The 25,590-nt window shown below is 49.4% G+C and overlaps 2 protein-coding genes across 4 annotated transcripts in view; both read left to right on the forward strand.

The window, feature by feature from the left end:
• The first annotated feature begins 248 nt into the window (after positions 1-248).
• LOC138663109 (manganese-dependent ADP-ribose/CDP-alcohol diphosphatase-like) lies at positions 249-15,366 on the forward strand. 2 transcript variants are annotated; one of them, XM_069749211.1, is made up of 4 exons: positions 249-331; positions 11,887-12,482; positions 13,228-13,344; positions 13,484-15,366. In XM_069749211.1, the coding sequence occupies exons 2-4, from the start codon at positions 11,912-11,914 to the stop codon at positions 13,777-13,779; spliced, it is 984 nt and encodes a 327-aa protein (XP_069605312.1). In that variant the 5' UTR covers positions 249-331; positions 11,887-11,911; the 3' UTR covers positions 13,780-15,366. The 2 variants fall into 2 exon arrangements, with proteins under 2 accessions (XP_069605312.1, XP_069605313.1); XM_069749212.1 differs by lacking the exon at positions 249-331 and adding an exon at positions 372-478.
• A 3,833-nt stretch (positions 15,367-19,199) lies between these two features.
• Positions 19,200-25,590, forward strand: part of MAP2K4 (mitogen-activated protein kinase kinase 4) — a 38,472-nt gene continuing 32,081 nt past the window's right edge. The window contains exons 1-2 of one of the 2 annotated variants that reach the window (XM_069749215.1): positions 19,200-19,370; positions 23,334-23,366. In XM_069749215.1, coding sequence (XP_069605316.1) covers positions 19,268-19,370; positions 23,334-23,366 — 136 coding nt within the window. In that variant the 5' untranslated portion in view covers positions 19,200-19,267. The remainder of the gene's footprint in view (positions 19,371-23,333; positions 23,367-25,590) is intronic. The other variant, XM_069749216.1, reaches the window with a different exon arrangement.

Genomic DNA, 25,590 nt, shown 5'->3' on the forward strand with positions numbered 1-25,590 from the left:
CGGAAGGTGGAGTTTCCTGTATGGGCGGGACAGTGGGAGGGGTGGGTCGTGTAGGCGAGACTATAGGAGGGGTCTAGTGTGTGGGCGGGACAGTTGAAGGGGTCTCCTGTGTGGTTTTGGATTAGTGGGAGGAGTCTTCTGTGTGGGCGGGACTGTGGGAGTGTTCTCTAGTGTGGGCGGGACTGTGGGAGTGGTCTCCTGTCTGTATTCGGATTAGTGGGAGGGGTCTTTGTGTGGACGGGACGGTGGGAGTGGTCTCCTGTGTGGGCGGGACGGTGTGACAGGAAGCGTTTCCCTGCAGCCTGCGCCCTCTGACGTCAGTACATGCGGGGTAAGTGCAGCCCTTTCCCCCGTGGGCTGGATTAACCCCCGCAGTGCTGCACTCGTCCTCAGCTTATACTGTGAGCTCGGCTCTGCACTGACACGGTGAATCTTCGCCCCAGGGTCGCCCCTGTTGGCGCCCCCTGTCTGTCTGGCGGTAATATCTGCACGTCCTCTGTGGCCCCTTATGAGAGACCCCAGTGTCAGTCTGAGTCCACATTGTGAGGGGGATCTGGTGATTGGCGGTGGGCTACCGAGGCCAAGGAGTTACCCGCCCGCCCTGTGGGGGCGTTATGGGGTCACGGGAATGGTGGTCGGGGGGAAGAAAACACCTCGTGTAGGAACTAATGAAGAATCGTTCTGATGGAAGGGATCAGTGGAGGATGTGAAGAATCGTCCTAATAAAAGACTTCTAGCATATGGTGGACACGTGGTGACTTCTAGCGTGTGCCAATGGTGGACACATGGTGACTTCTAGCGTGTGCCAATGGTGGACACATGGTGACTTCTAGCTGTGATAATGGTGGACACATGGTGACTTCTAGCGTGTGACAATGGTGGACACATGGTGACTTCTAGCGTGTGACAATGGTGGACACGTGGTGACTTCTAGCGTGTGCCAATGGTGGACACGTGGTGACTTCTAGCGTGTGCCAATGGTGGACACATGGCGACTTCTAGCTGTGATAATGGTGGACACGTGGTGACTTCTAGCGTGTGACAATGGTGGACACGTGGTGACTTCTAGCTGTGATAATGGTGGACACGTGGTGACTTCTAGCTGTGATAATGGTGGACACGTGGTGACTTCTAGCGTGTGATAATGGTGGACATGTGGTGACTTCTAGCGTGTGATAATGGTGGACACATGGTGACTTCTAGCCTGTGATAATGGTGGACACGTGGTGACTTCTAGCGTGTGACAATGGTGGACACATGGTGACTTCTAGCGTGTGACAATGGTGGACACATGGTGACTTCTAGCTGTGATAATGGTGGACACGTGGTGACTTCTAGCTGTGATAATGGTGGACACGTGGTGACTTCTAGCGTGTGATAATGGTGGACACGTGGTGACTTCTAGCGTGTGATAATGGTGGACACGTGGTGACTTCTAGCTGTGATAATGGTGGACACGTGGTGACTTCTAGCGTGTGATAATGGTGGACACGTGGTGACTTCTAGCGTGTGATAATGGTGGACACGTGGTGACTTCTAGCGTGTGATAATGGTGGACACGTGGTGACTTCTAGCGTGTGCCAATGGTGGACACATGGTGACTTCTAGCTGTGATAATGGTGGACACATGGTGACTTCTAGCGTGTGACAATGGTGGACACGTGGTGACTTCTAGCGTGTGATAATGGTGGACACGTGACTTCTAGCTGTGATAATGGTGGACACATGGTGACTTCTAGCTGTGATAATGGTGGACACGTGGTGACTTCTAGCGTGTGCCAATGGTGGACACGTGGTGACTTCTAGCGTGTGCCAATGGTGGACACGTGGCGACTTCTAGCTGTGATAATGGTGGACACGTGGTGACTTCTAGCGTGTGACAATGGTGGACACGTGGTGACTTCTAGCTGTGATAATGGTGGACACGTGGTGACTTCTAGCTGTGATAATGGTGGACACGTGGTGACTTCTAGCGTGTGATAATGGTGGACATGTGGTGACTTCTAGCGTGTGATAATGGTGGACACATGGTGACTTCTAGCCTGTGATAATGGTGGACACGTGGTGACTTCTAGCGTGTGACAATGGTGGACACATGGTGACTTCTAGCGTGTGACAATGGTGGACACATGGTGACTTCTAGCTGTGATAATGGTGGACACGTGGTGACTTCTAGCTGTGATAATGGTGGACACGTGGTGACTTCTAGCGTGTGATAATGGTGGACACGTGGTGACTTCTAGCGTGTGATAATGGTGGACACGTGGTGACTTCTAGCTGTGATAATGGTGGACACGTGGTGACTTCTAGCGTGTGATAATGGTGGACACGTGGTGACTTCTAGCGTGTGATAATGGTGGACACGTGGTGACTTCTAGCGTGTGATAATGGTGGACACGTGGTGACTTCTAGCGTGTGATAATGGTGGACACGTGGTGACTTCTAGCTGTGATAATGGTGGACACGTGGTGACTTCTAGCGTGTGACAGTGGTGGACACGTAGTGACTTCTAGCGTGTGACAATGGACACGTGGTGACTTCAGTGTGTGATAATGGTGGATACGTGACTTCTAGCGTGTGACAATGGTGGACACGTGACTTCTAGCGTGTGACAATGGTGGACACGTGACTTCTAGCGTGTGATAATAGTGGACACGTGATGACTTCTAGCTGTGATAATGGTGGACACGTGGTGACTTCTAGCGTGTGACAGTGGTGGACACGTAGTGACTTCTAGCGTGTGACAATGGACACGTGGTGACTTCAGTGTGTGATAATGGTGGATACGTGACTTCTAGCGTGTGACAATGGTGGACACGTGGTGACTTCTATGATGAGACAATGGTGGACACGTGGTGACTTCTATCATGTGACAATGGTGGACACATGGTGACTTCTAGCGTGTGATAATGGTGGACACATGGTGACTTCTAGCGTGTGATAATGGTGGACAGGTGGTGACTTCTATCATGTGACAATGGTGGACACTTGGTGACTTCTATCATGTGACAATGGTGGACACTTGGTAACTTCTAGCGTGTGACAATGGTGGACACGTGACTTAGCATGTGACAATGGTGGACACGTGGTGACTTCTATCATCTGACAATGGTGGACACGTAGTGACTTCTAGAATGTGACAGTGGTGGACACGTGGTGACTTCTAGCATGTGACAATGGTGGACACGTGGTGACTTCTAGCGTGTGACAGGGGTGGACACGTGGTGACTTCTAGTGTGTGATAATGGTGGACATGTGTTGACTTCTAGCGTGTGACAATGGTGGACACGTGGTGACTTCTAGCGTGTGACAGTGGTGGACACGTGACTTCTAGCGTGTGATAATGGTGGACACGTGGTGACTTCTAGCGTGTGATAATGGTGGACACGTGGTGACTTCTAGCATGTGACAATGGTCGACACGTGGTGACTTCTAGCGTGTGACAGTGGTGGACAAGTGGTGACTTCTAGCGTGTGACAGTGGTGGACAAGTGGTGACTTCTAGCGTGTGACAATGGTGGACATGTGACTTCTAGCGTGTGATAATGGTGGACATGTGTTGACTTCTAGCGTGTGACAATGGTGGACACGTGGTGACTTCTAGCGTGTGACAGTGGTGGACACGTGACTTCTAGCGTGTGATAATGGTGGACACGTGGTGACTTCTAGCGTGTGATAATGGTGGACACGTGGTGACTTCTAGCATGTGACAATGGTCGACACGTGGTGACTTCTAGCGTGTGACAGTGGTGGACAAGTGGTGACTTCTAGCGTGTGACAGTGGTGGACAAGTGGTGACTTCTAGCGTGTGACAATGGTGGACATGTGACTTCTAGCGTGTGATAATGGTGGACACGTGGTGACTTCTAGCGTGTGACAGTGGTGGACACGTGGTGACTTCTATCATGTGACAATGGTGGACACATGGTGACTTCTAGCGTGTGATAATGGTGGACACATGGTGACTTCTAGCGTGTGATAATGGTGGACAGGTGGTGACTTCTATCATGTGACAATGGTGGACACTTGGTGACTTCTATCATGTGACAATGGTGGACACTTGGTAACTTCTAGCGTGTGACAATGGTGGACACGTGACTTCTAGCATATGACAATGGTGGACACGTGACTTAGCATGTGACAATGGTGGACACGTGGTGACTTCTATCATGTGACAATGGTGGACACGTAGTGACTTCTAGAATGTGACAGTGGTGGACACGTGGTGACTTCTAGCATGTGACAATGGTGGACACGTGGTGACTTCTAGCGTGTGACGGGTGGACACGAGGTGACTTCTAGTGTGTGATAATGGTGGACATGTGTTGACTTCTAGCGTGTGACAATGGTGGACACGTGGTGACTTCTAGCGTGTGACAGTGGTGGACACGTGGTGACTTCTAGCGTGTGATAATGGTGGACACGTGACTTCTAGCGTGTGATAATGGTGGACACGTGGTGACTTCTAGCATGTGACAATGGTCGACACGTGGTGACTTCTAGCGTGTGACAGTGGTGGACAAGTGGTGACTTCTAGCGTGTGACAATGGTGGACATGTGACTTCTAGCGTGTGATAATGGTGGACACGTGGTGACTTCTAGCATGTGACAGTGGTGGACACGTGGTGACTTCTAGCGTGTGACAGTGGTGGACACGTGGTGACTTCTAGCGTGTGATAATGGTGGACACGTGGTGACTTCTAGCGAGTGATAATGGTGGACACGTGGTGACTTCTAGCATGTGACAATGGTCGACACGTGGTGACTTCTAGCGTGTGACAGTGGTGGACAAGTGGTGACTTCTAGCGTGTGACAATGGTGGACATGTGACTTCTAGCGTGTGACAATGGTGGACATGTGGTGACTTCTTTTGTGTTACAATGGTGGACACATGGTGACTTCTATCAAGTGATAATGGTGGACACAGGGTGACTTCTAGCGTGTGACAATGGTAACATAGTAACATAGTTAGTTCAGCCTATATTCCATCATAATAAATCCCCAGATCTACGTCCTTCTACAGAACCTAATAATTGTATGATACAATATTCTGCTCCAGGAAGACATCCAGGCCTCTCTTGAACCCCTCGACTGAGTTCGCCATCACCACCTCCTCAGGCAAGCAATTCCAGATTCTCACTGCCCTAACAGTAAAGAATCCTCTTCTATGTTGGTGGAAAAACCTTCTCTCCTCCAGACGCAAAGAATGCCCCCTTGTGCCCGTCACCTTCCTTGGTATAAACAGATCCTCAGCGAGATATTTGTATTGTCCCCTTATATACTTATACATGGTTATTAGATCGCCCCTCAGTCGTCTTTTTTCTAGACTAAATAATCCTAATTTTCCTATCGCCACGACAGCACCCCTACGAGAGAGGGGATCCGCCCACCTTCCGGACAGGAACCTACAGAATTTAAAGGGGCGGTCCCCCTCATCACTCCAGTTTTGGGTTCCTGTCCGGACAGCGGGAGCCTGCAGCAGCAGTCTTACCCGGGCCTCCATGCCTCCGCGCTGTATCTTTTAGGAACGGCGGAATCGGGGGCTCGGAAGCAGCGTCGGGGGTGTCCTGCGTGCAGACCCTCCCTCGTCTGGCCATGAGGAGCGCGTCCCAGGAGTCGGGCAGTGCCGTCCTGGTCCGCGGTGTGCAGCGTCCACACCGGCGCTGGTGAACCCGGAAGTAGTTGGTACGCTTCCGGGGTAAGCCGGGGGAGGAGCGCTGCAGCGCTGTAAAAGAGCGGCGCCTATGGTAGGAGGCGCGCAACCATGTCCTCAGTAGGGGACGCCGAGCACCCTCATGGAGAGGGAACGGAACAGCGCAGTAAGAGCGGTAGCGGCCACTCAAGGAGAAGCAGCAGCAGCGTGGTACGGGGGCAGCAGCGTGCGAGCGCCCCAGCGTCACATTTGGATCCTACTCCTCCAGAACCGGTATTCACAGAATCAGCCTTATGGTGAGTGTTAAATCAGACACCTGGTGCTGATATGGTCTGTTATTTGTGCTTTATTTTAGGGAAAAAAGACCACAAAATCTAAGCACAAGCAATGTGCTCTATGCATGACACCAATGCCTGACAGTTATACCAAAAGGTTGTGTCAGGCTTGCATCTCTCAGACCTTAGAAGAGGAAGCTCCCCTTTGGTCATCAGACCTTAGAGCGGTCATCAGGGAGGAAATTAGCTATTCCCTTAGAGGCAGCCGCCAGGAAAGGTCGGGCAGGGACATATCGCCAGGATCTAGTCTGTCCCTGCAAGAAGGGGAATGTTCCCGATCTTCATCTCCATCCTCCTCAGATGAAGAGGGAAGGCCTTGTTTCTCGGTGGACAACATGGACATGTTAGTTAAAGGAGTCCGAGCTACCATGGGTGTTGCAGAGAGCAAGGAACCAAGGTCCGCACAGGACATAATGTTTGCGGGCTTGTGCCAGAGGAGTCGTAAGGCATTCCCGGTGGTGGATACGGTTAAGACTCTTATAAAGAGAGAATGGGATAAACAGGATAAAGGTTTCCTTCCGTCATCAGCCAAAAGAAGGTATCCCTTTGAAGACAATGAGCTGGCAGAGTGGATGAAAGTCCCGAAAGTGGATGCAGCGGTGGCTTCTACGTCTAAAGCCGGTACTTTGCCGCTGGAGGACGTGGGCCTTCTGAAAGATCCGTCAGATAGAAAGGCGGACATGTTTTTGAGAAAAGTATGGGAGTCAACTGCAGGGGCGTTCAAACCTGCTATCTCTAGCACGTGTACGGCTAGATCCGTCATGGTGTGGATATCCCAACTGGAAGAACAGCTGAAGTCCAAGGTGCCCAGAGACAAGATGCTGAACTCCCTTTCGCAAATACGTGAAGGGGTGGCGTATTTAGTGGACGCATCAGTGGATTCTTTAAAATTAGCAGCAAGATCAGCAGGTCTCTCAAACGCTGCTCGCCGAGCCCTATGGCTTAAGACCTGGAAAGGGGATGCCCAGGCGAAAGCTAAACTGTGTACAATACCGTGTAGGGGTGAGTACCTGTTTGGCCCGGTATTGGATGATATCCTAGCTAAGGCTGAGGATAGGAAGAAAGGTTTTCCTAAAGCTTTCAATCCTACCTTTAGGAATACCTTCAGGAGACGCTTCCAATACAGAAGACCCTACCACAACCGAGACTGGGAACCATCAGACCCGAAAAAGAAAGGTTCGGACTTTAATGCTTCATCATCTTCCTCAAGAAGAAGAAGGAATTATCGTTAATAATGATCTTCCAGTAGGGGGCAGATTAAAATACTTCTATGCTCAGTTGGCCAAAATAACTTCGAGCAATTGGGTTCTGGGTATAATTAATTTAGGGTTAAAATTAGAGTTCCGGGAAAGACCTTCTGAATTTTATATCTTGACTGCCCCTGATTCCTTAGACCAACAAAAGGCCCTTGAAAAAGAGGTCCAAATGTTAAGACGGAAGAAAGTCATTGTGGAGGTTCCAAAACATCAGCAGGGGAATGGGTTCTATTCCCCTTTATTTTTAATCTCCAAGCCAGATGGATCCTTTCGAACCATCATAAACTTACGGAGATTGAACAAACATCTAGAGTATCATGCCTTTAAGATGGAATCTATTAAAACAGCAACTAAACTTCTCTTTCCCAGATGTTATATGACAGTCCTGGATTTAAAAGATGCGTATTACCATCTGCCCATTCACCAGGATCATCAACAATTCCTCAGAATGGCGGTGCGCTTAAACGACCAGGTCAGACACTTTCAGTTTGCTGCAATGCCCTTTGGTCTAGCTATGGCACCGAGGGTGTTTACTAAAGTCATGGCAGAAGTAATGGCCTATGTCAGGGAACAGGATACGTTAATTATACCCTACTTGGATGACTTTCTGGTAGTGGGGAATTCCTTTTGTCAGTGTAGTACTCGCCTAAATCATGTAATATCTTCCTTACAGGACTTGGGTTGGATAGTCAATATGGAAAAGTCAAGACTCGAACCATCAACAACTCAGACTTTCCTAGGTATTCTGCTGGATTCGGAAGTGCAACAATGTTTCCTTCCGGAAGAGAAAAAGCAGAGGATTGTGCACAAAGTCAGTACGGTAACAGAGAAGCCAGATCTGACTTTAAAAGACGCTATGTCCCTTCTGGGATCCCTAACGTCCTGCATACCAGCCGTCCAGTGGGCTCAATTCCACACTCGAGTGTTGCAGGCCCAAGTCTTGGATACAGAGAGGAGTCTTCAAGGGCAATTAGGCGGAAGACTCAGGCTGTCCACCGCCACTCTACACAGTCTGAGATGGTGGTTAAACAGAAGACATTTAGGAAAAGGAGTACGCTGGAGTGTAGTACCAGACAACACGGTCACAACCGATGCCAGTCCAATAGGTTGGGGAGCTCACATAGGAGATGTCTGGACTCAAGGGCAATGGTCTCTCTTAGAGGTTCAAGAGTCCTCAAACTGGAAGGAGCTCACGGCAGTAAAGAAGGCCTTACTCAGGTTGCTTCCATCTCTGCAGGATTCACATGTAAGAGTCCAGACAGACAACACAACAGTAGTGGCGTATCTCAACCATCAAGGGGGTACAAGGTCAAGATCCCTAATGAACACAGGCATACTCGAAATAGCCGAAGCCCACTTTCGCTCTCTATCAGCTGTCCACATTCGGGGAGAGCTCAACACAGAGGCAGATTACCTCAGCCGTCATTCTCTACGTCAGGGAGAATGGGTTCTAGATCGATGGGTGTTCAGACAGATAGTAGACCTGTGGGGATTGCCCGTTATCGATCTATTCGCAACGAGAGAGAACAGGCAGACCAGGAAGTTCGCTTCTCTTCGGGTGGCGGACAAGCCCTGCATAATAGACTCCCTTCAAATACACTGGGATTTCCCTCTGGCTTACGCGTTCCCCCCAATGTGTCTGATCCCGATAGTCCTCAGGAAGATCAGGGAGGAGAGGGCGAGAGTGATCCTGATTGCCCCCTTTTGGCCCAGGAGGGCATGGTTCTCGTTACTCAGGGCAATGTCTGTGTCCGACCCCTGGGTACCGCCGTCCAGCCCGGAGCTTCTTTCTCAGGGTCCGTTCAGTCACCCCAATGTGGAATCCCTGCATCTGACGGCGTGGAATTTGAGAGGGAGTTATTGAGGAGAAGAGGGTTTTCAGAGGCTCTCATATCTACCCTTTTAAATAGCCGGAAAGAAGTTACCACTAAAATCTATGCTAAAACTTGGAAAAAGTTCTTTGCCTTCTACCAAAATCCCTTTTCTGGCAAGGTCCCAATTCCGGCTATTCTGGAGTTTTTACAGAAAGGCCGAGAATTGTGTTTGGCGGTAAATACCCTTAGAGTCCAAGTATCAGCTTTGGGAGCGTTATATAACAGTGATGTGGCGGGAAATAGATGGGTTTCCCGATTTATCAGGGCCACTGAACGTAGTAAACCAGTGTATATTCCTAGATTACCACCATGGGATTTAAATTTGGTTTTAGACGCCTTAACAGAACCCCCCTTTGAGCCATTAGATTCTGTCTCCATAAAAAATGTAACCTTAAAAACAGCCTTCCTAGTAGCCCTGACCTCTGCTAGGAGAGTGAGTGACTTACAAGCTTTGTCGATAGATCCTCCTTATTTAATGGTCTTTCAGGACAGGGTAGTATTAAAACCTGGTCCAGCATACCTACCAAAAGTGGCTTCCAAATTTCATAGAAGTCAGGAAATAATTTTACCATCTTTCTGTGACAATCCGAATTCAGCTGACGAGCAGAAATATCACGTTAGATGTCAGAAGAACTCTATTAGAATACCTACACAAAACAGAACCATGGAGGCAGAGTAGGGCTCTGTTTGTTTCCTTTCAGAATCCAAGGAAAGGGGCGAGTGTAACTAAAGCGTCTATCGCCAGATGGATAAGAGATGCCATATATCTTGCTTATACTGCTAAAGGCCAGACACCACCAGATGGCATCAGGGCCCACTCCACTCGAGCCATGGCTTCATCCTGGACGGAAAGAGCGGACGTCTCCATAGACGTAATATGTAAGGCGGCAACGTGGTCATCTCCTTCCACCTTTTATAGACATTATCGCCTTGATTTATCTTCAGAGGCCAATTTAGTTTTTGGCCGTACAGTACTTAGTGCTGTAGTCCCTCCCAGGTGATTGATCTTTGAAAATCTCTCGTAGGGTGCTGTCGTGGCGATAGGAAAACCGGTTTTTACGTACCGGTAATAGGATTTTACGGAGCCACGACAGCACCCGCACATTCCCCCCCGTAGTTATTCACTGGTTTCTGCACCCTTTGGGGAAAGTGTGCTTGTTAAAAAAATCACTCTTTAGAAGGTGATGGTATTTAGTAATGTTTAAGTATATATGTTATGTACTAACTCAATGGCGGTGTCCCTTATACTCTGAAACACAAACTGGAGTGATGAGGGGGACCGCCCCTTTAAATTCTGTAGGTTCCTGTCCGGAAGGTGGGCGGATCCCCTCTCTCGTAGGGGTGCTGTCGTGGCTCCGTAAAATCCTATTACCGGTACGTAAAAACCGGTTTCGCTAATCTATCTGGGTATTGTAGTTCTCCCATCCCCTTTATTAATTTTGTTGCCCTCCTTTGTACTCTCTCTAGTTCCATTATATCCTTCCTGAGCACCAGTGCCCAAAACTGGACACAGTACTCCATGTGCGGTCTAACTAGGGATTTGTACAGAGGCAGTATAATGCTCTCATCATGTGTATCCAGACCTCTTTTAATGCACCCCATGATCCTGTTTGCCTTGGCAGCTGCTGCCTGGCACTGGCTGCTCCAGGTAAGTTTATCATTAACTAGGATCCCCAAGTCCTTCTCCCTGTCAGATTTACCCAGTGGTTTCCCATTCAGTGTGTAATGGTGATATTGATTCCTTCTTCCCATGTGTATAACCTTACATTTATCATTGTTAAACCTCATCTGCCACCTTTCAGCCCAAGTTTCCAACTTATCCAGATCCATCTGTAGCAGAATACTATCTTCTCTTGTATTAACTGCTTTACATAGTTTTGTATCATCTGCAAATATCGATATTTTTATGGTGGACACGTGACTGCTAGCGTGTGATAATAATGGACACATAGTGACTTCTAGCGTGTGACAATGTTGGACACGTGGTGACTTGTAGCATGTGACAATGTTGGACACGTGGTGACTTCTAGCATGTGACAATTGTGGACACGTGGTGACTTCTAGCGTGTGACAATGGTGGACACGTGACTTCTAACGTGTGACAATGGTGGACACGTGGTGACTTGTAGCGTGTGATAATGGTGGACACGTGGTGACTTCTAGCGTGTGATAATGGTGGACACGTGGTGACTTCTAGCATGTGACAATGGTGTACATGTGGTGACTTCTAGCATGTGACAATGGTGGAGACGTGGTGACTTCTAGCGTAGCGTGTGACAGTGGTGGACACATGGTGACTTCTAGCGTGTGACAATTGTGGACACGTGGTGACTTCCAGCATGTGACAGTGGTGGACACGTGGTGACTTCTAGCATGTGATAATGGTGGACACATGGTGACTTCTAGAATGTGACAATGGTGGACACGTGGCGACTTCTAGCGTGTGACAGTGGTGGACACGTGGTGACTTCTAGCGTGTGATAATGGTGGACACGTGGTGACTTCTAGCGTGTGATAATGGTGGACACGTGGGTGACTTCTAGCAGTGACAATGTGGACACGTGGGTGACTTATAGCATGTGACAATGGTGGACATGTGGGTGACTGGGCATGGACCCAGCAGCTAGCGGATGGCAGAGGGACTAATGAGGATCCACATGTGTCATTTTGCGTTGCGATGACTTTGGGTCTCGCCCACCAGAGGGTCCGATCATCATTCTTCTATGTCGTTGCCTAATTATTGAAGCCTATCTAAATTTTGTATTTCAGGAGCTGAGACCCTGCAAATGAAGACATGGAGGACCCCTTGTTTACATTTGGCATCATAGCCGACATCCAGTACGCCGACATAGACGACGGCTACAACTATGTGAAGACCAGGATGAGACACTACAGGAACAGTCTATCGTTGCTTCAAGGAGCCATGCGAGAGTGGGCCTCCGAGCCCGTCTCCCCTCAGTTCATTCTACAGCTTGGAGACCTCATCGATGGCTACAATGTCACCCACCAATCCTCCGAGACGTCACTGAGAAAAGTCCTGACAGAGATTGAAAAGCTGAAGATCCCCATCCATCATATATGGGGGAATCATGAGTTCTACAACTTCAGCAGGCAGCAGTTAATGGAGTCGAGTCTGAACAGCTCCAGACTCCCCGGGACATCGACGAGATTTTTTGAGAATGGTGGGGACTCCTTAGACTCGTTTTACGCCTATCACTTCAGTCCTTACCCCAAGTTTCGACTCCTTTTAATTGACTCTTATGACTTTAGTGTGATTGGAAGAGATCCGGCCAGTGACAAGCACGTCAAGTCCTTGAAGCTCCTGAGAGAGAAGAATCCCAATGAGGATAAGAACAGTCCAAAAGGTATCAATGAAGAACATCATGGGGGTTGACCCACATAACTGGCATTCCTAAAGGTCCCCATACACCTTCAATACCTGATGACCCACAGCTAGTCGTCTCAGCCCTCATACACAATTTCACCAACCTCCGAGGGCGTCTTATCTTACCTAGGAACAAAAGGATCAAGGGTAGAAATTTAGCATGACCCATCAGTCTTTCAACAGTCAAGAGGATCTCAAAGACTTGGCCCAAATTGCAGGGTTAAACCAATTTTGCCCTAATGTGCTATTCGGGCCCTTAAAGGGGTATTCCAGTCTAAAAAGTTATTACCAATCACCAACCCTCACCGATTACTAGCATAGGCTGGATTACCCCTTTTAAAACCTCATTTGAAGTCATCAACGTCACCTACTGAAGAACGTCACCTACTGAAGAATGTCTCCATCTGAGGAACGTCTCCATCTGAGGAACGTCTCCATCTGAGGAACGTCTCCATCTGAGGAACGTCTCCATCTGAGGAACGTCTCCATCTGAGGAACGTCTCCATCTGAGGAACGTCTCCATCTGAGGAACGTCTCCATCTGAGGAACGTCTCCATCTGAGGAACGTCTCCTTCTGAGGAACGTCTAAAGGGTTGTAACACAACTCTTGGTTCTTGACTTAGGCATTGGAGACTAATGTCAGAAAAAGGCAGGGGTATGAAAACTTCTCAGTATTTTTGTGTGTTGTCATTGCCAATAGTTTTGTTATTTTTTTGGCCTTTTAGATCTTGCTGAAACTCGGTTTGTCCAGTTTAATGGTGGTATCAGCGTCTCTCAGCTCGGCTGGATTACTGAAGTTCTCGAAGAGTCGGATAAAAACAATGAAAAAGTGATGGTGGCAGGTAGGTTACCTTCAGTGGAGACATTAAATGTGTCTATGCCTCCAGAGGGTGTTGACGTCTGGTGGCCTTTCCTCTCTTGGCTTGCTGACGTTGATCTGATGATGCACATGGTATAAAAAACATGTCTTCTTCTCTACAGGCCACCTCCCAGTCCATCCCAGCTCTACAGACCCAGTATGTCTGACCTGGAACTATCTGGAGGTCCTAGACCTTCTACAGTCTCACCCCTGTGTGGTGGCCTATTTTGCTGGACACGATCACGATGGTGGATACTTCCAGGACCAGTGCGGAATCCACCACTTAACCTTTAATGGCATCATTGAGACCCCTCCTGACAGCCAGGCATTTGGCACCATGTTTATATACGAGGACAAGATGGTCCTGAGGGGCCGCGGCCTCATCCCCGACAGAACCCTGGTCTACCGGAAGGGCTAGAGGACCATGGAAACAACCTGCCTGGAAGATGGAGAAATGTATGGACACACAGTGAACTTTAGTGATGGCGATATGGACCCATTGCTATAAAGGGATGCAGTTTTTTTTGTATCCCAGTAAAATTTTTATACCCGGTACAAAAAATATTTTTAAAGGGAATCTGCCAATGGGATCAGCCCTCGTAGGCCACCTACATGGACACGTGGCTCTTTGGAAGCTGAGCGAAATGACACCTTGATGTCTTCAATATGATGTTTTATTACCGAACAAGGAACGTTTTTCTTAATATGTAAATGAGTTGTTAAGATCTACGGGCAGGACATAGATCTCAACAAGAATCTGCTGCCAGAGCTTATAGTACATGAGAAGCATATGAGAAGACTGTCGGTCATTACATGCCTCACACTGCTAAAGCCCATGATATAAAATAAGCCCTGGAGGCAGATTCTCTGGAAGATCTATGTCCGGTCCGTAGATCTTAACAACTCATTTACATATTAAGAAACATGGATTTCTGTGGAATAAAACATCAGATCACAGATATTAAAGTGTCATTTTATTCACCTTTCTACGAAATACATGTCCATATAGAACGCAAAACGTCCAGATCCTACTGACGGATTCCCTCCATAGAAGAATTAGAAAATAGTCATATGTGAAAACGTCATACGGCGCACATGGAAGATAATATATTCCCAATATAACACCTGTCATTTCTACCTACAGGGGGCAGTAGCTATATTCTTGTACATAGGGGCAGAATTATACAGCCGTTGCTAGGGGAAGCTCAGTACATGCAGATTTATACAGCCACCACTAGGGGGAGCTCTCTACATGCAGATTTCTACAGTCACCACTAGGGGGAGCTCACTACATATAGATTTATACAGCCACCACTGGGGGGAGCTCACTACATGCAGATTTATACAGTCACCACTAGGGGGAGCTCACTAGATATACAGTAGATTTGTACAATCTGCAGTAGCTTGTTGCATACAGTCACCACTAGGGGGAGCTTCCTAAATATAGATTTATACAGTCACCACTAGGGGGATCTCCCTAAATATAGATTTATACAGCCAACACTAGGGGGAGCTCACCACATACAGATTTATACAGCCACCGCTAGAGGGAGCTCACTATAATAAGAAATAATCTTTATTTTTATATAGCGCTAACATATTCTGCAGCGCTTTACACTTTTGCACACATTATCATCACTGTCCCCAATGGGGCTCACAATCTAAATTCCCTATCAGTATGTCTTTGGAATGTGGGAGGAAACCGGAGAACCTGGAGGAAACCCACACAAACACAGAGAGAACATACAAACTCTTTGCAGATGGTGTCCAAGATTGGAACCCAGGACCCCAGCGCTGCAAGGCTGCTGTGCTATCCACTATGCCACCGTGCTGCTCTACAATGATATCGTTCATGCAAATCACATTAGTAGAAACATCTCTGCTGGTGCAAAACATTTTTATTATTGAACACAATCGCGACATGTTTTCTTTGCAAGTTTTAGGTATTGAAAAACTATTTCCACATGCAAGAGGTGGAGATATTAAAAGCAAATTATTGACAAAAGCAGCGTTTTGGATTTTTAATCTGGATTAAAGAAGCCCATGAAAAGTGATGCATCTATATACAGATTTATACAGTCACCACTAGGGGGAGCTCACTACATATAGATTTATACAGCCTCCACTAGGGGGAGCTCACTACATACAGATTTATACAGTCACCACTAGAGGGAACTCACTACATAGAGATTTATACAGTCACCACTAGAGGGAGCTCACTACATACAGATCTATACAGCCACCACTAGAAGGAGCTCACTACATACAGATCTATACAGCCACCACTAGAGGGAGCTCACTACATACAGATCTGGAGAATCATAAAGTGAAAAGACAAGTAAAGGACAGAAAACAGCATAAGAAGGAAAGATGGAGGAAGCCTCTCTGAGAAAGAAGAAGGCAGTTTGTTTTCTTTTGCGGGGTTGCTTTTGACTGGGGGCAGTTATGCTGGACTCGGACTTTGCTTTGGACTGGGGGGGTAATGTTGGTCTCGGACAGTTGCTTTTGCTGGGGTTTTGATTTTTGCTATTGATTGTAAGTTTTGTATTTTTATAATAAAAGAGTTCACTACATACAGATTTATACAACCACCACTAGAGGGAGCTCACTACATACAGATAATGTTGGACTCGGACAGTTGCTTTTGCTGGGGTTTTGATTTTTGCTGTTTATTGTAAGTTTTGTATTTTTATAATAAAAGAGTTCACTACATACAGATTTATACAGTCACCACTAGAGGGAGCTCACTACATATAGATTTATACAGTCACCACTAGAGGGAGCTCACTACATATAGATTTATACAGCCACCACTAGAGGGAGCTCACTACATACAGATCTATACAGCCACCACTAGAGGAAGCTCACTACATATAGATTTATACAGTCTGCAGTAGCTCATTGCATAGTGTCCACTAGAGGGAGCTCAGTACATTCTTACTAACCATTAGCGCACAGTGAGCTTCCCCTAGTGGTGTCTGATGCTAGCTAGTTAGGCCCTGAGTAGCGCTGAGGATTAAATCTGGTTTTACACCTATGTTAGTAAGCAATTTGTTTTGTTTTGTGAGGGTGTTTGTACTATTTTGGGGTACACGTAGCCGTAATCTTGTGGGTGCGGTACATGTGGCGGACCCCTGTTCTTGGATACAGCAGCTCCTCAGATAGAGGGGGACTAGCAGAGCCCTGTGATCTGCTGATTGCAGCTGTGGCCGTTCTGCTGGCTGCACTTTGCTCTCCTACCACTAGATGGCAGGAAATTCTTATCCTGATGGCAGAAATTAGAAAGATTCATGAAAGCAAATGTTCTGTCCCCGCGAGTTATAATGGGGTCCGACCCAAGCCCCAGACTGTCCACCCAGCACAGGGGTTTCCCTGAAATCCTCTGTGCTGCTTCTTGATAAGGAAAAGGGAAATATTTTGCACCAATGAATACAATATGTTCTGCAGCAGCTCCGGCCTGTATATGACTGACGGCTTTATATAAGAGGTTCTGCGGCAGCTCCAGCCTGTATATGACTGACGGCTTTATATAAGAGGTTCTGCGGCATCTCCAGCCCGTATATGAGTGACAGCTTTATATAAGAGGTTCTGCGGCAGCTCCAGTCTGTATATGACTGACTACTTTCACACTAGCGTCGGAATTCGGCACGTCGCATTGCGTCGGGCCGAGATTCCGACACTAGCGTTGTTAGCGCCGCACAACGGGTGCAGCGGATGCATTTCTCTGGCGCATCCACTGCCCCATTGTGAGGTGCGGGGAGGTGGGGGCGGAGTTCCGGCCGCGCATGCGCGGTCGGAAAAAGCGGTCCGTCAGGAGCAAAAAACGTTACATGTAACCTTTTTTTGCTCCCGGCGGTCCGCCACAACACGGCGCAACCGTCGCACGACGGTTGCGACGTGTGTTAATACGTCGCAATGCATCGGTAATGTAACTCTATGGGGCAAAAACGCATCCTGCAAACAACTTTGCAGGATGCATTTTTTCCCCTAAACGACGCATTGCGGTTTATTAAAAAAACGCCAGTGTGAAAATACCCTAAGAGGTTCTGAGGCAGCTCTGGCCTGTGTATGACTGACGGCTTTATATAAGAGGTTCTGCGGCAGCTCTTGCCTGTATATGACTGACGGCTTTATATAAGAGGTTCTGCAGCAGCTCCGGCCTGTATATGACTGACGGCTTTATATAAGAGGTTCTGCGGCAGCTCCGGCCTGTGTATGACTGACGGCTTTATATAAGAGGTTCTGTGGCAGCTCCGGCCTGTGTATGACTGACAACTTTATATAAGAGGTTCTGCGGCAGCTCTGGCCTGTATATGACTGACGGCTTTATATAAGAGGTTCTGCAGCAGCTCCGGCCTGTATATGACTGACGGCTTTATATAAGAGGTTCTGCGGCAGCTCCGGCCTGTGTATGACTGACGGCTTTATATAAGAGGTTCTGTGGCAGCTCCGGCCTGTGTATGACTGACGGCTTTATATAAGAGGTTCTGCGGCAGCTCCGGCCTGTATATGACTGACAACTTTATATAAGAGGTTCTGTGGCGGCTCCGGCCTGTATATGACTGACGGCTTTATATAAGAGGTTCTGCGGCAGCTCCGGCCTGTGTATGACTGACGGCTTTATATAAGCGGTTCTGTGGCAGCTCCGGCCTGTGTATGACTGACGGCTTTATATAAGAGGTTCTGCGGCAGCTCCGGCCTGTATATGACTGACAGCTTTATATAAGAGGTTCTGCGGCAGCTCCGGCCTGTTTATGACGGACTGCTTTAATATAAGAGGTTCTGCAGCAGCTCCGGCTCGTATATGACTGACAGCTTTATATAAGAGGTTCTGCGGCAGCTCCGGCCTGTATATGACTGACGGCTTTATATAAGAGGTTCTGCGGCAGCTCCGGCCTGTATATGACTGACGGCTTTATATAAGAGGTTCTGCGGCATCTCCGGCCCGTATATGACTGACAGCTTTATATAAGAGGTTCTGCGGCAGCTCCGGCCAGTATATGACTGACAGCTTTATATAAGAAGCTCTGCAGCAGCTCCGGCCTGTATGACTGACAGCTTTACATAAGAGGCTCTGCAGCAGCTCCGGCCTGTATATGACTGACAGCTTTATATAAGAGGCTCTGCAGCAGCTCCGGCCTGTATGACTGACAGCTTTATATAAGAGGTTCTGCGGCAGCTCCGGCCTGTATATGACTGACAGCTTTATATAAGAGGTTCTGCGGCAGCTCCGGCCTGTTTATGACGGACTGCTTTAAAATAAGAGGTTCCGCAGCAGCAGCTCCGGCTCGTATATGACTGACAGCTTTATGTAAGAGGTTCTGCCGTAGCTCCGGCCTGTATATGACTGACGGCTTTATATAAGAGGTTCTGCGGCATCTCCGGCCCGTATATGACTGACAGCTTTATATAAGAGGTTCTGCGGCAGCTCCGGCCAGTATATGACTGACAACTTTATATAAGAAGCTCTGCAGCAGCTCCGGCCTGTATGACTGACAGCTTTATATAAGAGGCTCTGCAGCAGCTCCGGCCTGTATATGACTGACAGCTTTATATAAGAGGTTCTGCGGCAGCTCCGGCCTGTATATGACTGACAGCTTTATATAAGAGGTTCTGCGGCAGCTACGGCCTGTTTATGACGGACTGCTTTAAAATAAGAGGTTCTGCAGCAGCTCCGGCTCGTATATGACTGACAGCTTTATATAAGAGGTTCTGCCGTAGCTCCGGCCTGTATATGACTGACGGCTTTATATAAGAGGTTCTGCAGCAGCTCCGGCCTGTCCTCCTCCTGGCGGCGGGGGCGTGGTTTCGGGCGCGCAGTGACGTCAGAGTGAGGCATGCTGGGAGGAGGCGGCGCAGTAGGGGTTGCTGCATTGCAGCCTCATCTGGAATCCAATATATTAACAATGGCGACGTCCAATCCGAGCAACAGCGGCGGCGGCGGAGGAGGCGGAGCGGGGCCCGGGCAGCAGCAGCAGCAGCAGCACAGCACGGTCAGCAGCATGCAGGGTGAGCGCCGCCGGCCTGAGCCCCGGATGTGTGTGTTTATGTGTGTACTGTGCCCCATGTGTGTGTGTATGTATGTATGTATGTATGTATGTATGTAGTGTGCCCCGTATGTATTTATGTACTGTGCCCCATGTGTATGTATGTGTGTATATACTGTGCCCCGTGTGTGTATATATGTACTGTGCCCCGTGTGTGTACATATGTACTGTGCCCCGTGTGTGTACATATGTACTGTGCCCCGTGTGTGTACATATGTACTGTGCCCCGTGTGTGTGTGTACATATGTACTGTGCCCCGTGTGTGTGTGTACATATGTACTGTGCCCCGTGTGTGTGTGTACATATGTACTGTGCCCCGTGTGTGTGTGTACATATGTACTGTGCCCCGTGTGTGTGTGTACATATGTACTGTGCCCCGTGTGTGTGTGTACATATGTACTGTGCCCCGTGTGTGTGTGTGTACATATGTACTGTGCCCCGTGTGTGTGTGTGTACATATGTACTGTGCCCCGTGTGTGTGTGTGTACATATGTACTGTGCCCCGTGTGTGTGTGTGTACATATGTACTGTGCCCCGTGTGTGTGTGTGTACATATGTACTGTGCCCCGTGTGTGTGTGTGTACATATGTACTGTGCCCCGTGTGTGTGTGTGTACATATGTACTGTGCCCCGTGTGTGTGTGTGTACATATGTACTGTGCCCCGTGTGTGTGTGTGTACATATGTACTGTGCCCCGTGTGTGTGTGTACATATGTACTGTGCCCCGTGTGTGTGTGTACATATGTACTGTGCCCCGTGTGTGTGTGTACATATGTACTGTGCCCCGTGTGTGTGTGTACATATGTACTGTGCCCCGTGTGTGTGTGTACATATGTACTGTGCCCCGTGTGTGTGTGTGTACATATGTACTGTGCCCCGTGTGTGTGTGTGTACATATGTACTGTGCCCCGTGTGTGTGTGTGTACATATGTACTGTGCCCCGTGTGTGTGTGTGTACATATGTACTGTGCCCCGTGTGTGTGTGTGTACATATGTACTGTGCCCCGTGTGTGTGTGTGTACATATGTACTGTGCCCCGTGTGTGTGTGTGTACATATGTACTGTGCCCCGTGTGTGTGTGTGTACATATGTACTGTGCCCCGTGTGTGTGTGTGTACATATGTACTGTGCCCCGTGTGTGTGTGTGTACATATGTACTGTGCCCCGTGTGTGTGTGTGTACATATGTACTGTGCCCCGTGTGTGTGTGTGTACATATGTACTGTGCCCCGTGTGTGTGTGTGTACATATGTACTGTGCCCCGTGTGTGTGTGTGTACATATGTACTGTGCCCCGTGTGTGTGTGTGTACATATGTACTGTGCCCCGTGTGTGTGTGTGTACATATGTACTGTGCCCCGTGTGTGTGTGTGTACATATGTACTGTGCCCCGTGTGTGTGTGTGTACATATGTACTGTGCCCCGTGTGTGTGTGTACATATGTACTGTGCCCCGTGTGTGTGTGTGTACATATGTACTGTGCCCCGTGTGTGTGTGTGTACATATGTACTGTGCCCCGTGTGTGTGTGTACATATGTACTGTGCCCCGTGTGTGTGTGTACATATGTACTGTGCCCCGTGTGTGTGTGTACATATGTACTGTGCCCCGTGTGTACATAATCTCCTGTGTTGTTCTATGCTCTTCTGTACCTGTGTGTGCGCTTTGCCCCTGTATATTTGCTGTCCCCCTCCTGTATTCTGTACTACGTGCCATTATTTTGCCCTCTGATGGTGACCCCTGTGACCCCCTAACTCTGAGACTTATACGTCCCTTGTGCCCCTCATCCGTATCCATGTGGCCACCTCTTACCACATCCCCTCCGCCCTGACCCCCGCTCTGTGCCCTGCTGACCCTCTGCCTGTTTTCCTGTTGTTCAGCCTCTGATCTCTGCCCATCTGCCGTGCCCCCTGTAATCCGTCTGTGCCATCTTCATCCTCACCCTCACCCCTCCCCCAGATGCAGAGAACTCTGTGCCCTCATGCCCATCACAGCCTGCAATCAGCACCCCCTCTGGATGTCAGTAGTGGAATGTGAAGCCCCCTGTAGAGAGGAGCCTGGATCTGTTACCTCCCCCCAACCTGGCCATGTCGACCCCCTGGACTTACAGGGTCAGTGTCTCTAATGAGCCGAGCCATCACCCGGCCTCAGGGCAGAGGCGCCCACCTGTGGTGGAGAAGCCTGCCCCGCAGGGCTATGACCAGCAGTGCCCCCGGGTCATCTCCCCCTGCCAGAATAGCAATATTCTGTCTCTGCGCTGTCCACCCTCCTGCCTTGCGATACCCTAACAGTTGTGTAATGCGGGGGCGCATGTGCCCGTTGCTGCCTGGGCTCCTGTGATCCAGGGGGCTCGTGTGCCCGTCACTGCACGGGGCCTTGTGATCTGGGGGCTCGTGTGTCCGTCACTGCACGGGGCCTTGTGATCTGGGGGCTCGTGTGCCCGTCACTGCACGGGGCCTTGTGATCTGGGGGCTCGTGTGCCCGTTGCTGCCTAGGTTCCTGTGATCCAGGGGGCTCGTGTACCCGTCACTGCACGGGGCCTTGTGATCTGGGGGCTCGTGTGCCCGTCACTGCACGGGGCCTTGTGATCTGGGAGCTTGTGTGCCTGTGATCCAGGAGCTCATGTGCCCGCCGCTACCCATGGCTGTGTGATACGGGGCTCCTGTGATCCGGGGAGCTTGTGTCAGCCGTTGCCCAGGGCCATGTGTTCCGGGGGGCTCGCGTGCCCGCCACTGCCCAGGGCCGTGTGGTTTGGGGGCTCGTGCCCCACCGCTGCCCAGGGCTGTGTAATTCGGGGGCTTGTGTACCCGCTGCTGCCTGGGGCCGTGTCGCCCTCTGCCAGCTGTTGTAGGTGCCTGTGCCGGACCCCTGAGAGCTGCCAAGCTCGCTTCCTTCTGTGTTGCCCCCTGATGGACATGTTGCGTTGTGGGTCGTCCCATCTTGTATTTCCACCGATTGGCCTCTTCCTCAATGGGGGATAAACGTCCTCGGCGGCTCGCTGTCCTGTCAGTAATGACCGCCTTTAGTTGATGGAGTTTACCTTCTGGTGCTACTGAAAATTATTATAGGGCGCTGTATAGTGGCAGGCGGGTGACCACATGGGTTCTCCATGGCATTCAAAATGGCCGTCTAGGGTTATAACTTCCTGTTTCCAGCTACAGGAGGAAGATTGTGGGCCGCACTGATCAGTTGGGTCACGTAACCTTGGCTGCATTCTTGGGGCTTCTTTTGAAGTGAAAGGCTTTTGTCAAATGGGGTTGTCTCGTTATTTTTTGAGGGGGATTTTAGTAAAAATTTATAGGGACATTTCAGCCCCATAGACTTCAATGAATCTATGAGTGGAAATTCTGGCTCTCTGCGTCTAACACTTATTTTGCTAGAGGAGAGAAAAGTTTCTCAAAAACTGAAGGAATAATCAGGGAGATTCAAGAAATGGTGTCTGTTGCCCATAGCAACCAATCAGGGCTCAGCTTTCATGTTGTATTTTGCTCTGGGGAAATGAAAGCTGTGCTGTGATTGGTTGCTATGGGCAACAGTTTGGCTGACTCTCCAGCTAGGCCCAACTCGCGCCATTTTGTTTTTTTGTCAGATTCTCCACAATATTTCCCTCATGTGCCGCAATATGGGTGCATGAAGTGTTAACCCCTTCCTGCTCCATGACGGATGGGTTACACAGCCGGCACCTGTCTGTCATGGCGGCAACCGGCGTCAGTCGCTGTTATTCTTCTCCTTTAATCTCTGGCGACACTTATTGGTCCGTTCACACGCCCATCGCACTCCTGTAACACCCAAAAAAGAACGACGTAAAAATGTTCAAGAAATCAAAATAAAAACTCACTTAATAAATAATAATAAAAATTAATTGTAATTTTGCGCCACCGCTGCTGTTGTTGCATCTAATGAACAAGAATTTGTGTTTTCTACTTTAGGCCTTCAGATAAACTTCTGTGACAATGCGCAAAGTAAGACGTGCTGATTTTTCTCATTTTCTGGCCTTGTGGTTCCTGTCGCCTCCATCTTGGTATTGGGAATGTATCCACTGTCGCTCCAACTAACCGCTCTTCAAAGTGAACCTGTCCGTCCGCCTCGCGCCAAATTCCTGGCCTTACGCTTTTATTGTGCCTTTTTAATTTTTTTTTGTATATTAAATATTATCTTTTTTTTTTTTTTACAATTGGAACAAATATCTAACTGTATATTTAATAAAATCCGCCTTTTTTTTTATTTTTTGGATGTGATGGGTTCACTTTAATGAGATCCTCGCCATAAAAAAATAAATATACAATTTCTATTAATCTGGTCCTTTTGTGGCCATTTTGGTGTCACGGCTCCTCTATTGATCGGTGCTATCACTGCTTGAGACGTCTCTGCGCTTTAGCTGTTGAACTACAATGATCAGCATGCTCAGATTCAACAGTTGGAGGGCATTGGGCGGTGTCCGTTTTTTATGGTGAGCCACCATGACATTTTATTTTTTTTTTTGCCAAAGCAGCAATCCTTTATCCTCCTATGTGCGATACACAGAACTGTGCTCCCTGCTGTTGGTCGCGAGTGCAGCTTTGGCTGTGACTGGAGTAGAGGGTCCGAGAGAAGTAAAATCGGTCACATTAAAGAAGATTCAAAAGACGAATAGAAATCTGTAATGTGGATTGCTGCTTTTCTCATTTATTTTCTCCATTCTTCTCATTGTGATCATCAGACGTGTCATGGGGGGCATTGTAATCACATTGGGGGCTCGTGGCTGCTATCGGGTTGGATTTCTCCTTTATGTGGACCCAGACTGCCATGTTGACTTTTCCCATCCATTGCTGAAAGAGGAACACTTCTCCCTTTTGTGTGGCCCCCAAAATAATGAAAAACCTCCAACCCTCTGTTAGCGATTCCATGCGATGGCCTCAGCGCGGAGGGTGCGCCATTTCTCCAGTTCACTTGCGGCCTGTACGGGGTCCGTTATTTAATAGCCGGCACAGATATAAGGGCATTTAGCAGTCGCCCAGGATCAGGGGCATCATGCCAATGTCGAGGCCATGGTTTAATGTGTGTTTGGGAAAGCGCCAATAATCCAAGAGATGCTGAATCAGTAGGTTAGTGTCGGGATCCCTGCTGGGCTTGGATGGTGCAATGGCTCCGTGTCAGGATCTCCGATGGTCTAGGGTGGTGAAGTTGGTTAGTGTCAATGCCTGCTGGTCTAGGATGGTGAAACAGGTTAGTGTCGGGATTCCCCGGAGGTGTGGTGGGTTAGTGTCGGGATTCCCCGGAGGCGTGGCGGGTTAGTGTCGGGATTCCCCGGAGGCGTGGCGGGTTAGTGTCGGGATTCCCCGGAGGCGTGGCGGGTTAGTGTCGGGATTCCCCGGAGGCGTGGCGGGTTAGTGTCGGGATTCCCCGGAGGCGTGGCGGGTTAGTGTCGGGATTCCCCGGAGGCGTGGCGGGTTAGTGTCGGGATTCCCCGGAGGCGTGGCGGGTTAGTGTCGGGATTCCCCGGAGGCGTGGCGGGTTAGTGTCGGGATTCCCCGGAGGCGTGGCGGGTTAGTGTCGGGATTCCCCGGAGGCGTGGCGGGTTAGTGTCGGGATTCCCCGGAGGCGTGGCGGGTTAGTGTCGGGATTCCCCGGAGGCGTGGCGGGTTAGTGTCGGGATTCCCCGGAGGCGTGGCGGGTTAGTGTCGGGATTCCCCGGAGGCGTGGCGGGTTAGTGTCGGGATTCCCCGGAGGCGTGGCGGGTTAGTGTCGGGATTCCCCGGAGGCGTGGCGGGTTAGTGTCGGGATTCCCCGGAGGCGTGGCGGGTTAGTGTCGGGATTCCCCGGAGGCGTGGCGGGTTAGTGTCGGGATTCCCCGGAGGCGTGGCGGGTTAGTGTCGGGAATCCCCGGAGGCGTGGCGGGTTAGTGTCGGGATTCCCCTGAGGCGTGGCGGGTTAGTGTCGGGATTCCCCTGAGGCGTGGCGGGTTAGTGTCGGGATTCCCCGGAGGTGTGGCGGGATTCCCCGGAGGTGTGGCGGGTTAGTGTCGGGCCGCTGGTCTAGGATTGTGAAACGGGTTAGTTTTGCCGTTTGGGACGCCTGTAGAGCAGTCTGTGTTTTTTTTTTTTTTTTTTTTCCCTCTTCTTTCGTGCTTCGTGCCCATCACCCCATTGTGAGTTCTCATCTTGCTGCTGCTGCAGCAGCTGCGTATCCCCCCTCCCCCTCAGCTGA

Source organism: Ranitomeya imitator, chromosome 2, assembly GCF_032444005.1.
Source record: "Ranitomeya imitator isolate aRanImi1 chromosome 2, aRanImi1.pri, whole genome shotgun sequence".
NCBI lineage: Eukaryota > Metazoa > Chordata > Amphibia > Anura > Dendrobatidae > Ranitomeya > Ranitomeya imitator.

What these genes read in the sequence shown, in the direction of transcription:
- LOC138663109 (XM_069749211.1), top strand. Translation starts at nt 11,912, where the DNA reads ATGGAGGACCCCTTGTTTACATTTGGCATCATAGCCGACATCCAGTAC. An exon ending in GGATAAGAACAGTCCAAAAG is followed by an intron (nt 12,483 to 13,227) that starts GTATCAATGAAG and finishes TTGGCCTTTTAG; the next exon opens with ATCTTGCTGAAACTCGGTTT. An exon ending in TGAAAAAGTGATGGTGGCAG is followed by an intron (nt 13,345 to 13,483) that starts GTAGGTTACCTT and finishes TCTTCTCTACAG; the next exon opens with GCCACCTCCCAGTCCATCCC.